We start from the raw sequence: 14,333 nt of genomic DNA on the forward strand, positions 1-14,333 counted from the left end.
AAGACAAAATGATCTTATTTCAAGCAGGGAAGTTTGAAATAAAGAAAAATCAGTCAATCTTCCCACTTTGGGTTGGAGGTAAAAGTGGTGTGTAAGTGACTGAGCTGAGAGACAGACTAGATGGAATCGTAGATGTGATAGTAATGATAATGGGGAAGCCTCCCCATCTCGCTGAAAAAGATTTCTTAGGATTAAGAGTAGAAAGTGTAAGTTAGAAAAAGTAAATACATCCAGGGAAAGCTAGTAAATATAAAGAGGGGGTATGTAAGGACTATTGATTGTCAATTAATGATGATTTTCTTGGGGAAAGGAGAAGAGGAAATGATGGGAAAAGGGAAAGAAAGAAGTCGAAACTAATGAGAAAAATAACGTTGACATGTAATAGAAGTTATGGGAAATAAAACTAGGACATCCTAAAATCCCTTAAATTCCAATGTTGAATTATTCATTCAAAAATAATGTCTGATGCCTACACCTGTTCCACTTGCGGGAGTCATTCCTCCTGTGGTTACTTGGGACCTATGATAGTATTGTCATCCTCACGATTATACATTTTCTCCAGTGGACACCACCCCTACCCATGTTGTCCTCTGCTTTCTCTCTGCTCTAGCCAGTGAAATGTTCTTTTGTTTACTTTTTCTTCTATTTCCTCTACAGGCTTGAATTGTATAGGAAAGTACCAAATCTGCGAATTCTGGCCTGTGGTGGGGATGGAACGGTAGGTCCCTGAAAGAGAATCCAGTTCTCTGCCAATTCTATATTTCTTATTGTTTTCTTGTGCCACTTCTTTTTATTCATTGCCCAGTCTTTCCAATCCCCTAACACACACAGATCTCTCATGTGAAACATAGCCCCTAAGAGTAACAAAGGACTTTGTTATTGTCCTTATGAATACATACTTGATCGTTCTAACGTGTGCTTCACTCCCTCAACTGTGCTGTATTCTTTCCTGTGCCATGAAGTAGGGATGTGGTCAAATCATTAAAATGAATATTATAGATAAATTCCTTTTAAAATATAAGCTGACCTGTTTCCTTTTTTTTTTTTTTTTTTTTTTTTTTTTTTTTTGCCGAGACAGAGTCTCGCTCTGTCACCCAGGCTGGAGTGCAGTGGCGCGATCTTGGCTCACTGCAAGCTCCACCTCCTGGGTTCACGCCATTCTCGTGCCTCAGCCTCCCGAGTAGTTGGGACTACAGGTGCCTGCCACCACGCCTGGCTAATTGTTTAGTAGAGCGTGGGTTTCACCGTGTTAGCCAGGATGGTCTCGATGTCCTGACCTCGTGATTCGCCCGCGTTGGCCTCCCAAAGTGCTGAGATTACAGGCATGACCATTTATTCTTAATAATTTGGCCATAGTAGGGAGAAATACGTGGACACAATTGAATTATTACTTTTTTTTACTAGTGGAACTAAAACTCAGAATATTGACTGTTGTTTTGCCCTAAAGATTATTAATTGGTCCTATTTATATTCTTTTTTGTTGATACATTTTACATGTATATGGACTATGTGTGATATTTTGTTATATGCATAGAATGTATAATGTCAAGGTTTGGAGGTATCCATTACCTAGATGATAATTTCTATGTGTTGGGAACATTTCAAGTTCTCTTTTCTAGCTACTTTGAAATACATAATACATTGTTGCTGACTGTACTCACCCTACTCTGCCATTGAACATTAGAACTTATTCCTTCTATCGGACTGTATGTTTGTATTCGTTTATGAAAAAAACGTGGAATTGGGCTGAAGGTTAATATCATAGATATATTTTTTCCTGTTTATTATGCCTCATCTGTTTTCTTCATTTGGCCTCTACTTGTAGTGATATATTTAACAAAGTAAAGAATTGAGAATCATGACATTTAGATTGTATTGTCTGGTTCTTTTTCTTCTGGATTTGGAATCTGATCTCATAGGATCTATGATTGTATCATGAACTATCTTTAGCTTTTCTCTAATTTCTCTAATTAGAATGTTTTATTCTCAAAGGTAGCAACAAAATCTTCCAATACTATCTCTCTTAGCACATAAGCACTTAATGTAGGGTTGGATGCACATTATATACCAATAAATGCAATCACAATGAAATAGAACTGTGATTTTTATCGGTCTTTCAGATACTCTGTGGAGAATAAAAACAATGTTCAGTTGGGAAAAATAGTCTTTATCTTTCTTCAAGGTTTATATTACACAATATTAGTTTATAAAATGCATTATAATGTCTTACAGCAAAGAAGCCAAACCTATTTAACTTTTTAAAATCCAACGGTTTTCAAAATTATTTGGCCATGGAATTTTTTTCCCACACAATACCAATTTTCAATTGATTTTATCGTTCTAGGGAGACATATTTAAGGGATGTGCTAGGGCAAAATTTCCCAACTTTCTTTAGTAAGAATTACATCCGAATGAACCCTCTGAGGATGGATATACTGTGTTCTTCCTAACTCAAGCATCCCCCAGCTTAGTTATCTTTAATGAAAGGGTAAACTCATTGTGATTCTGTACCATACCCATAGTTATCTTCCTTATTTTAGCATCTACTTGCCTTCTCATATGACTTCAGATGTCACTCACATCTTTTCTCCTTTTCTAAACCTCAGTGACAAAAACAGGTAAGTTGAGGATGTCGTCCTTCCTCTTTCTTAACTCAAATTCATATAAGCTACGCATAACATCCCCAGATCTTGGACTTCTTTGTTGCCTTGGGTGCTCCACCTCCCAGGCCTCCCCTTCTCCATGGAACCTCCCACTCTACCTCTCCCTCCCTCATTCTCTCTCCTTTCTTCTTTCTTTTCTTTTTTTATTCTTTCCTTTTTTTTTTTTTTTTTTTTTTTTTTTTTAGACGGAGTCTGGCTCTGTCACTCAGGCTGGAGTTCAGTGGCATGATCACTGCTCACTGCAACCTCTGCCTCCCAGGTTCAAGTGATTCTCTTGCCTCAGCCTCCCGAGTAGCTGGGACGATAGGCATGTGCCACCACACTGGGCTAATTTTTGTATTTGTAGTAGAGACGAGCTTTCACCATGTTAGCCAGGATGGTCTTGATCTCCTGACCTCGTGATCCACCCGCCTTGGGCTCCCAAAGTGCTGGGATTACAGGTGTGAGCTGGGAAGACATGCCTGCCTGTCTTCCTTCTTTACTCAGCAGATATGTGGAGGAAGCACTGTGCTAGGTCATGTAGTATTGAGATACTCTCTGCAATTAGGTGAATATTTGAAAGTATGGGATTCCAATGAATAAAGGATAAAGAGGAAAGACAGCCAAGTCCACACACTTGTGAAACCTATAATTATGGGGTCTGAGCCAAAGTCCAAAAGGAAAATAAATGAAAAAATAGAAGAATAGGACAACCACCAGTCTGTTCTGGCAAGTAAACAAACCAAAAAAGGAGTTTCAAGAAAGAGGCAGTAGTTAACGTTTTTAAGGAGACACTGAAAAGTTACCATTGCATATGGAGTTTCAAGAAAGCAGTTTCAATAGAGTATCTGGGGCAAAACCCAGAATGATGAGTAAGTAAATGTTGGTACAATCTTAATAAATTCCTAATGGCCAGATCCGATTACAATTTCGAATGTCTGTGATCTCTCTGATGCCATTGTCAGCCTCTTGACATGTAGACTACCTCCTTCTACTTTTCATATCCAGTCTTTTCAAGCAACTCTTCATTAATGATACCATAATTTATGAGTATTCCATAAGGGTAACTAATTATTTTTCATGTGGTAGGTACTTTTTCCTCTTAGGGACATTATCTATATTTTAACTTCTGTTTTTACCTCCTCTGATGTAATTCACAAATGTACTAGTCATTTACATTTGGGTGTCCCATGGCCACTTGCATTCAGCATGCCTAAAATAAAAGTAGTACATTTACCCTAGAGTTGGTGCATTTAGACTAATTATTTTTGTCAGTGGTAACATCTGCAGTTAAAATACTCAGAATCAAGATTTTGCTTATCTTGTACCTTATGTAAACCCAAGTTTAATTTACCTTGTTAGAATAAGAGGTTTTGTGAAAAACATGGGGTATATGAAATGTTTATCATGGTATGTGACTGATATTTTTTTGTTTTGTTTTGTTTGTTTTCTATCACTGTAGAAGCTGGCAGAATGCTGCCAGTAAAGTGACAAAGCTCAGGGAGAAATCAGAAATTAAATATTTTTGACTGACTAGGATGAGGCTGTATTACCCCATAACCAAATTAGTTTAAATTAAGAGTATTATTTAAGATATAGAAAGTATTATTTAAGGTATAGAAAGTTTGCACTACTTTGGAAAAAAGTTCTTAGCCTTCAATATTAGCTACTTTAATTGTATGTTACTACATGAAAGGCCAGGTATGGTGACTCACGCCTATAATCCCAGCACTTTGGGAGGCTGAGGTGAGCACATCACTTGAGGTCAGGAGTTTGAGACCAGCTTGGCCAACCTGGTGAAACACCATCTCTATTAAAAATACTAAAATTAGTTGGGCATGGTGGTGCATGCCTGTAATCCCAGCTACTTGGGAGGTTGAGGTGGGAGAATTGCTTGAACCCAGGAGGTGGAGGTTGCAGTGAGCCAAGATTGCACTACTGCACTCCAGCCTGGGTGACACAGTGAGATTCTGTCTCAAAAACAAACAAACAAACAAAAACAAAAACAAAACTAAGGAAGCAGAGGGATACATTCCCCAATAATGCACTTGGAAGTAACCTTTGGCAGGTTCCTTAACCTCTTTTGAGACTTCCTAAATCTACAAAGAAATGCATTCAGATCTCTAAGGTTCTTATAGCTGTAGCATTATAGTAGTATAGACTATTGTTCAAGATAACTTTAATGCAAGCCACATTTGTACAATTTTGAATTTTCTAGAAGGTACTTTTAAAAAGGTAAAAAGCAAGTGAAATTAATTTATAATATATTTTATTTGTCTAAAATAGTATCGTTTCAATATGTGTTAATTTATAAACATTAAGATATTTTATGTTCTATTTGTACAGTCTTCAAAATCTAGCATACATTTTATACTTACAGCACATCCAATTTGGATGAGCTATATTTGAGTGCTGGATCACCACGTGTGGCCAATGGCTGCTGCGTTGGGCAGTGCAGGTGTAGTCTCTTTGTTACTGGCTTGTACAATTCAGAGGCTGTCACATAGTTACAGCTGTCAGATGGTCTGATTCCATTTTCAGATCTCTTGGCTTCAATAAAATTCAGCTAACTCAAGAATGATCTCAAACCTTCATGTTTGTAAATGAGAAATAGCCTGTCCTTGGTCATGTGATAAATTTGTATATTCTCACTTCCTTGGCCACTTTGACACCTATTCAACTCCCAATGGCTGTCACCCTGCTGAAATATTGACGAGCACATGAACTGATTTCCTCAGGTACCCTCATTATGGCTCCTTAAGGTGTGACCTATGGTCCCTATCTATCTGGCTCCTGACTTTGGTGAACTTGGCTGGATCTGCAAGTCTACCTTTAAACATTTTAATTATTTCCGAAAGGCCTGATGTTAAATTGACTCCAGCCATCCACTTCATGCTTACTTCTTGTTCTATTGGCTTCCCTAGATGAAAAGACATCTAAAATGGTAGGTATCCCCATGCCCTGACTCACCACAGCTAATGCAAAGAAAGAAGTATTATTTTCCTTTAATCGATATGGACAATCATCTCTCATCCTAAGCCCCTTTCCTCATTCATCCTCAGCCTAGTTATATTTCATAGTCTCTCATGAGTAAGCACACAGTGTACCCTCAGTGTGGATTCTATAGTGTTTCAAGAAAAGGTCATATTCTGACTTTTATCTTGATTTCTTTTGGGCTAATTTTAAGCACATTTCTTTTAACATATGTTGGCTTTATTAAGTGCAAACATACATTAAAGTATCAAAAGGAGGAATCATCATGCACATATTCAAAAGGGTCCCCCAGTCATCCAATACTGTGTGGTCATTTTCTTTCAGAGTTCAGCAAAACTCTTGTTTTCCTTTGATTTCCCAAAGTGAGTGTCCTTCACTTTTTGGCCTGCATGTACTACAAGGCAGTGCAACGTGCATCTGTTTTGTTGGAAGAAATATCAGTTCGCTGTCATCTCCACTCTTCAGCCACCCCCATGTTATACTGCAGAATGAAAATATTGCTCAAAATGCACTCGGTAAACATTCAGTGACAACGAATGCTAAAAACGGCCAGATGGTGGCAGCATTGACCAGCTGCTGCTGTGCATGGCTGCTCAGAGACAAAGCGGAGGACCTGGTGTTCTCAATCTGTCAGCCCTGCTTTTCCTAGGAAGGAAGGAAAGAACTTTGCAAGCTGGGAAATCATTAGGCCCAATCGGGATAACTTTCTTCAGTTCTGGTGGAAAATATACCAAGTGCAATATGTCACAATTAATTAACGTAATTGAAAGGGTGCCAGGTGAGCCGGTGGAGATGATTTGGGAAAATACGAAAGCCGTGGCAGAGTTCCTGCCCATGGAACCTTTCAATGTGCAGTGTGGACTTCAGGTGGAAACAGGTTCTGGATTACTGTAAAGACAGAGCTTCCAGTAACAGCTTTAAGATCTTTTGTAAAGTTTTTCTCTAAGGACAAAGACACAGATTGTTTCCCAAGATTTTTTTATGTCTCCTGCTATTGTAAGTGTGTATTTGTTTCCATTTTGTTTTTTGTAGCCCCTTTTTACTGCAGGGCAGCTCTGCTTTCACTGTTCTTTATAGTCTGCAAAAGAAAGGCTTCCTGATTTGATGGCAGCCAAAGGTGGGGCTGATTTGCAAACTCAGGGCTCAACTTTAAGTGGAGAAATGGGAAGAGGACATTTTGCTTCTAGGAAACTGGGCCTGTATTGACGAAGTGAGAAAAGAGGAAGAAAATCTAGCTGAGTCATAGTAGCTAATGTTAGTTTAGCATTTCCTGTTTGTCAGGCACTAGCTAAGCAGTGTCTACACATGAGTTGATGAAACAACTCTAAAAGACAGGCATTATTATTACTTTTGCTGTACAGATGTGAGAGGAGCTTGGAGAGATTAAATGACTTGCCTAAACTCACCAGCCAGTTTGTGGTGGGGCTGAGCTCCCTGCTGCTCAGTACCCCACACTTCTGCGCTGTGCTGTCTTCCGGGGACACCGGCTGTTGGGGAGTGCTGATAGAGCTGCTGGCTGAGAAAAACTATTCAGGAGCTGTGGAGGGGGCGATATAGACCCACCTCAGCCAGAGAACTATTAGCCTAATGTCGGTTGTCTGTGGGAGAATTTCAAGACAAAACAAAATCTGTGCTGTGAAAGGCAGGAGGCCTTTGATGACTCCAAGGGTGATGGAATGATGAAATGCAAGATTTTCTGCTTATATTCAGGAGACAGTGACATATTTGATCATTTGGCTACAGAAAAAAGGAGACAATCTATTTATCTGGTTCATAAAGCAAATCGATGAATGAGAGGCAAAGCACCTTTACATTCACACCCTGTGTACTTGTGCTTTTCTGCATAGACGAAGGGTAAAAGGAGAAGCGATGGTGAGAAATCCAGGCACCCTGTCGACTCTGCCTTTGTGAGGAATCATAGTTCAGTATCACGAGAACTCCTGACAACCTTCTCTGAGAAAACAGATAGGAACACAGCGTAGAAGATTTGAATGAGAGCTGTTAGAAGACAGCATCAGCTGGGCGCCGTGGCTCATGCCTGTAATCCCAGCACTTTGGCGGGTGGATCACTTTGAGCTCAGGAGTTTGAGACCAGCCTGGACAACATGGCAAAAGCCCCCCGTCTCTACAAAAAAATGCAAAAATTAGCCAGGTGTGGTGACTTGCACCCGTAGTCCCAGCTGCTAGGGAGTCTGAGGCTGGAGAATCGCTTGAGCCCACGAGGTGGAGGCTGCGGTGAGCTGAGATTGCACCACTCCAGACTGGGCAACAGAGTGAAACTCTGTCTCAAAAAAGACAAAAAAAAAAAAAAAAAAAAAAAAAAAAAGACACAGCATCGATTCATAGAGGTTGTGGGACACGTCACGTACTTCAAAGTCATTTGGAAATTGTTTCCATGGGCAGTGAATTAACCCCTAACGTTCCATCTGTTTCAGTATTAGCATTCCTCCTGCAATGTGAAATTGTTTCTTTGCAAGCTCATCTTCACAGAAAGTTGCTTTATTTGATTTTACTTTTCTATCTCTGAATCACTTTGGTTTCTAGTAATATTGAATTGTTTTCAGGACTTTCAGATGAGAGCTGGGTTTTTCTATAGATTCTTATGACTCGATCCTGGGGAGATGACAGGTGTATGTCATTGGGCTTGTGGGAAGTCGGGTCGAGCACTTACCAGAGTGAGGCTTTCTGGGCTTCTTTCAGCCCTAGCAGGTCTCACCTTTCTGTGGGCCATGACCTTAGACTGGTTTTCACATTCTGCCCTCCTTTCTTCCTCCCTGCTGAGAGAGCCTCGTTCCAGGACAGCTTGCTGTCGGTCGGGGACGCACTTTTATTTCTCCATTATCAGGCAAAAGGCAACATCCTGGCTTCCTCTGTTGTTTGCAAGACCGGGAGCCAAGCTGAGCCAAGCTTTTACCCCGGCTCTGCCACTTTGTATTTATTTCTGGCCCTTTGAAGCTGTGTCTTTTCTTTTTCTTTTTTCTTTTCTATCATTGTTATGTCTGAGTGAAATGGGATATTGAAAGTGTAAACTCATAGCATTTTCTTTACCCAGAAAAGAGAGACATGTTTCAAGCGAGCATAAGAAAAATGTCTAATTTAAATCTGCCTGAAAGAAAATGGGCTGACTTGTAAGTACCAATCATAAAGGAGAAGTTGAATGATCGTCTCTTAGAGAAGCTTTAAAGAGAATGCCTTCTTCTTCCTTATTCGGAAGGGGTGGTGAATTAGATTTCTACTAAGTTCTCTTGTGGGTCTGTGAGTCTGGCTCTATTCAGGGCTGTTGTTTCTGCAGTTGGTGATCCCAGATGGTGGGCTTTTTCTGAGTGTTTATGTCCTTTTTATGGCCTTTAAGACCCCTTCTTGCAGTTTATTAGAACTGTCTACTTTTACTGTGTTTAATTTGTGCTTTTAGCAGTGCAGAAACAATGTCAAGTACAAACATCAGAACTAATTTAGCATCAGGCATTTTTGTTTGGACTTCAGTAGCAAGCTTTCTTGGTATTGCACGTAAAAGAAGAGACTAAAGAAGCTCTGGGTCAGAATCTAAGGGTCTGTCTCGGAGCAAGTTCCCCAGTTTAGGGAAATGGACAGACTTTTTGACATTTATAGGTCTGGATTTTTAGTTACTACACGGGGTGAACCGTGTGGTCTGCCTTTTTAGAAGATAAACACAATTTTAGACATAATTGGTAGACAAGCAAGTTTTACAACCTGGGAAGTCATCTTTGTGGAGGAGAAAGAATTTTAGATGGAAGTCAGGAGAACCAGCGTTACCATGACTCTGATACTTCTAATCATTTAGTCTTGAGAAAATGACATGGTTTTTTTGCACCTTAGTTTATCAATCTTCAAGTTCACTGAATTTGATTAAGCAATGTTTAAGGTTTCTTCATCTCCACAGGTTCTAAAAATCACATGCCACTGCTTCCAGGAGTGTCTGGCCGTATCCAGAAGGGGGTTAAGGCTCCCTACACCTTAGCAGTTAAGGGGTTGGCCACTGGCATTAGGCATTCCTATTTTTGAATGCCATTTCTATCATGTAAGCCATGTGATACTAAGGAGGTCACTTACCCTTCCAATTCTCTGTTTCCTTATCTATAAGATGGAAATGAAAATTATATTAGTATCTATTTTACAGATAATGTTTTAAAGTTTAATACAAGAATTCATTAAAGGACTTTGCTCAGGCATGGCACATAGAAAGGCATCAGTATGGGCTGGGCGCGGTGGCTCACGCCTGTAATCCCAGCACTTTGGGAGGCCGAGGCGGGTGGATCACGAGGTCAGGAGATTGAGACCATCCTGGCTAACATGGTGAAACCCCATCTGTACTAAAAATACAAAAAATTAGCCAGGCATGGTGGCGGGCGCCTGTAGTTCCAGCTACTTGGGAGGCTGAGGCAGGAGAATGGTGTGAACCCAGGAGGCGGAGCTTGCAGTGAGCTGAGATCATGCCACTGCACTCCAGCCTGGGTGACAGATCAAGACTCCATCTCAAAAAAAAAAAAAAAAAAAAAAAGAAAGGCATCGGTATGTCCATCTTTGTGTTACTGTGAACTTCTTGAGAGCAATCTTTCTACCTTATCTGTCACAGTCTAGCTCATTTATCTCTTATTTTGATTGCTTCGTTATGGGTTTTATATGAAGTAGTGTTCAATAAATGAATGATCTAGTATTTTCAAGAAGCATGACTCATACAAATATAGAATGAATACATGTCAAAAAATTTGCTTAGCTCTTTAATGAGGGAACCTGCAAGATAGTAAAGCTGATTTATCAGAACTAGAGAAAAAGAATTATGTACTTCATATCAAAATAATTTTTCTAAATTTGATGCAAAACTGATCAAAGTCCTATGACAGAATAAAACTATAAACTTTAAAGCAATCATCTCTTCTTGACATTTGTGTCTCTATAGGACGGAAATCTATGTTAACCTACAGTTACACAGTTCTTAGATAGGTCTGTGAAACACTATTTTAGTATGACATTATAAGGACATTCAAGTCCTTTTTTGCCATTTCCAAGTTTTGGTCAATTTTTCTAATTAGTTATAAGACTAAACCCGAAGTATTATTTATCTTAGAAAAAGATTAAACAGGTATATGATTCTAGTTTATAAGTATCAATTTCCTGCCTAAACTTATAATATATACTAGGTCTGTCCATAATTATGTTTTCATAATGTTTCATTAAGGAAAATAGAGGGATATTTAGGAAAACACTATCAATTTCCAAGATGATACTATAGAGGGCAACCATTTAATAAGTACTTACATGGGCCATGCACCATGTTAAGTGCTCTATGGACATTTTAGTTTAATTAGTAAACAATCGTGTGAGGTACGTATTATTATCCCCATTTTGAAAATCAAGTAAATGAGTCTCAGTGAGGTTAAATAATTTAGTCAAGATTATGCAGCCAGCATGAGTCAGAATTGAAATTCAGTCTGATCCTGAGTTTTACATTCCCTCCTGTGCCCTGTTATACTACCAAAGTCTTAAACTCGGAGAAATTTACAAGCATGTTTCTAGTTAAACACACACATGAATGGTTTTAGTTTTGCTTATATGACAGAGCATGTGCAAAGTGGTCCTTTTAACCATTTTAAAACTGCCAGCGATAAGCGACCTTTCTGTTCTCTACTCACTGAATTAAAACATACATGTTTTAAAGAAAAATAAAATCATTCTGTTTAGCTCTTGGAAGCCTCTGTTTCTCACACTGTTTTCTTTGTAACTTATTTATCTTTCTTATATCTCTTCTGGCCCCCGATATGCCTGTAGGTGGGCTGGATCCTTTCTATCCTGGATGAACTGCAGCTGAGCCCTCAGCCTCCCGTGGGGGTCCTTCCTCTGGGGACTGGGAATGACCTGGCTCGAACTCTCAACTGGGGAGGGGTAAGAACTGCTCTCAGGGACTGCCCATATCATCAAACAACAAACCGAATTCCAGATTCACTGATGTTCTAATGGAAGCAGGGGGTGGTAACTGCTGCTGTTGTCCAAGGCATAAGTTAGAGTTTGGAATCAAAGTGCCCTTGAGCCCTTATTTGGTCTGGTAGCTTCTTCGGTTTAAACTTATAATCAGCTAGAAGGGAAAGGAAAGCTTAGTATGAGAGAAATAATAGTGGTTAGTACATAGGCCTGCGGCTTTTTGAGGTATCCACTAAAAGAGAGTTCGTGAGTTTGGCCTCAAGTCTGTGTGTAAAAGGATCATACAGACTTCAGTTAATCCAGACTCTCAGCCCCAGCTATGATAGCAAATCTGGTTCAACTTTACAAGCCTGACTTGGGAGAGTTATGACTTTTTTTTGAACATTTTTTTTTTTTTTTATTAGTGCCATCAGAGCTTTGGCTGTATAGGTACTTACCTGTCCTTTCCACAATGAAGCCAACTTCAGGCAAGCTTGGGGGAAATTGTTCTGCAGTTGCTAAACAGCCATTTATTTCCTTATGTATTTTATAGTACTAAGATAGTAGGAAGGCACACTATATATACATACGCTGTGTATATATACATATACATACACATATACAGCCCCACCAACATTTATTTATTTATTTTTGAGACAGAGTCTCGTTCTGTCGCCAGGCTAAAGTGCAGTGGTGAATCTCGGCTCACTGCAACCTCCGCCTCCCAGGTTCAAGCAATTCTCCTGCCTCAGCCTCCCGAGTAGCTGGGATTACAGGTGCCTGCCACCCTGTGCAGCGTTTTTTTTTTTTTTTGTATGTTTATTAGAGACAGGGTTTCACCATGTTGGCCAGGCTGGTCTCGAGCTCCTGACCTCGTGATCCACCAGCCTCGGCCTTCCAAAGTGCTGGGATTACAGGCGTGAGTCACTGCGCCTGGCCCCCACAAACTTTTTATCTGCTCATAGGAGAGCATTACCTGGGCTGGGCTTCGTGAAAATTATATTCAGATGCTTAGCAGATGTTAGTTGACCTTTGGGCAGATTAATCTTCCACAGGTCTTTTTTTAAAGTAGGTAGTGTAGAAATAAAAAATGTATTTACATGGGGCAACTAAGGTTATTATCAGTGTTAACTTCTCCCTTCCAAATCAGTGCCTTGAATATTCCAAATCAGTGCCTTGAATATTGAGGACAGTCTATCTTGCTGTCAGTCATGGATCTTCAAGGATTAAGTAGCTCCCTAACAGGGCCATTCCTCAGTGAGATTGCCTAAGGTCTTGGGAAGAATGGTGTCCTCCAAGGAGGTCAGGGAGAGGTGGTTGAGAGGAAATGTTAATAGACAAACATTGTCAATCCCATCCCTCCTTGATTCTTTCCTTGCCTCTCCAAACACATTTGTTTTGTGTTTCCCCCAAATTCCTCTAGTGAGAGCCACGAGGAGTCCTGTTTTTTACTCTGATAAAAGTAGCCATCCAGCCTCCAGTATGACCCTTAATGTGTACCGGTGACTATTGGTTCTTGCTGTTGACAAAAAATATTCCTGAGCTCAAACCAGCCAGAGCTAGTGTTTCTATGTATCTTACAGTATTGTCTCAAATATACCTCAAGGTGAAAAATTTGCTCTCCAAACCTTGCTAATTACAAAATAAACAGAATATAGCGGCTTGGCTCTTCCTTGCATAAAATAGCATTAGCTTCGCTGTTCTCCACTCTAGACAGCAATGGATATGTTCTCTGATTCCTCAGGGCTACACTGATGAGCCTGTTTCTAAGATCCTGTGCCAAGTGGAAGATGGGACAATTGTACAGCTAGATCGCTGGAACCTCCATGTGGAAAGAAACCCCGACTTGCCTCCAGAAGAACTTGAAGATGGCGTATGTAAGGTTAGAGAGTTTTTTGTTCTTCAGAAAGGAACCCTGGAGCATCGGCCTGAGCTACACGAAATAAATTCCTGGCTGGAGAGTCACGTGCTGATGAATTCCTATGAGATAATGTGATAGTGTTTGAGTTGATGGCTACTAGGGCTATGGGTATAGTAGTACCACCTAATGATTCTGCCCCAATGACCTCTAAAGACCTAGATTCCATACCTGCTTCCGAAGCTCAGGGAGCTCTTCTCTGTCTTCAGCCTCTGCACTAGAAAGGCATGTATTCTGTCTTAATCATTCATGTTAGTAGCAAATAACTTATGAGAAGATGAAGAAATATGTTAATTTGGAAGCAATGGGAGCTTATTCTTTCAGTAGAAGTACAAACTCCTGAGATTTCAGGGCTGCTATAAAATATATCGTATGTTGAGGAAGTATTAACTATGCCAATTTTATCACTTTGGTGGGACTTGAAGATACGTCAATAAATGTTTTGACTTCATGTTATTTTAAAAAAAATGACTTAATTTAGATTCAAGCTGCATGTGTGCAAGTTTGTTTCATGGACATATTACATGATGCTGAGGTTTGGGATATGATTGATCCCATCACCCAGATAGTGAGCATAGTAACCAACAGGTTTTCAATGCTTGCACCTCTCCTTGCCTCCCCACTCTAGTGGTCCCCAGTGTCTATTGTTGCCATCTTTATGTCCAGACTTCATGTTTTCTTTTAGTGATTGAGCTTTTATTTCAACCAAAAAGCCAACCAAGGGATATATTAATACTGTGAGCCTTCAGTTGATCCTTCGGTTCTAAGTTATGGCCTCAATTTCAGATAAATTTGGGAGGCTGCTGAGTAGCCACTTCCCTCATATTACTTTCCAGTTTCCTTCTGTGATTGAAGTTTCAAAC

At 39.9% G+C, this 14,333-nt stretch overlaps 1 protein-coding gene across 8 annotated transcripts in view; it reads left to right on the top strand.

Moving 5' to 3' along the window:
- DGKI (diacylglycerol kinase iota) overlaps positions 1-14,333 on the top strand; it is a 464,727-nt gene that overhangs the window by 248,178 nt on the left and 202,216 nt on the right. For all 8 annotated transcript variants that reach the window (XM_050782372.1, XM_050782373.1, XM_050782378.1 and 5 more), the window contains 3 exons: positions 658-718; positions 11,424-11,537; positions 13,297-13,434. In XM_050782372.1, the coding sequence (XP_050638329.1) occupies positions 658-718; positions 11,424-11,537; positions 13,297-13,434 (313 nt within the window). The remainder of the gene's footprint in view (positions 1-657; positions 719-11,423; positions 11,538-13,296; positions 13,435-14,333) is intronic.

Source organism: Macaca thibetana, chromosome 3 (genome assembly GCF_024542745.1).
Source record: "Macaca thibetana thibetana isolate TM-01 chromosome 3, ASM2454274v1, whole genome shotgun sequence".
Lineage (NCBI taxonomy): Eukaryota > Metazoa > Chordata > Mammalia > Primates > Cercopithecidae > Macaca > Macaca thibetana.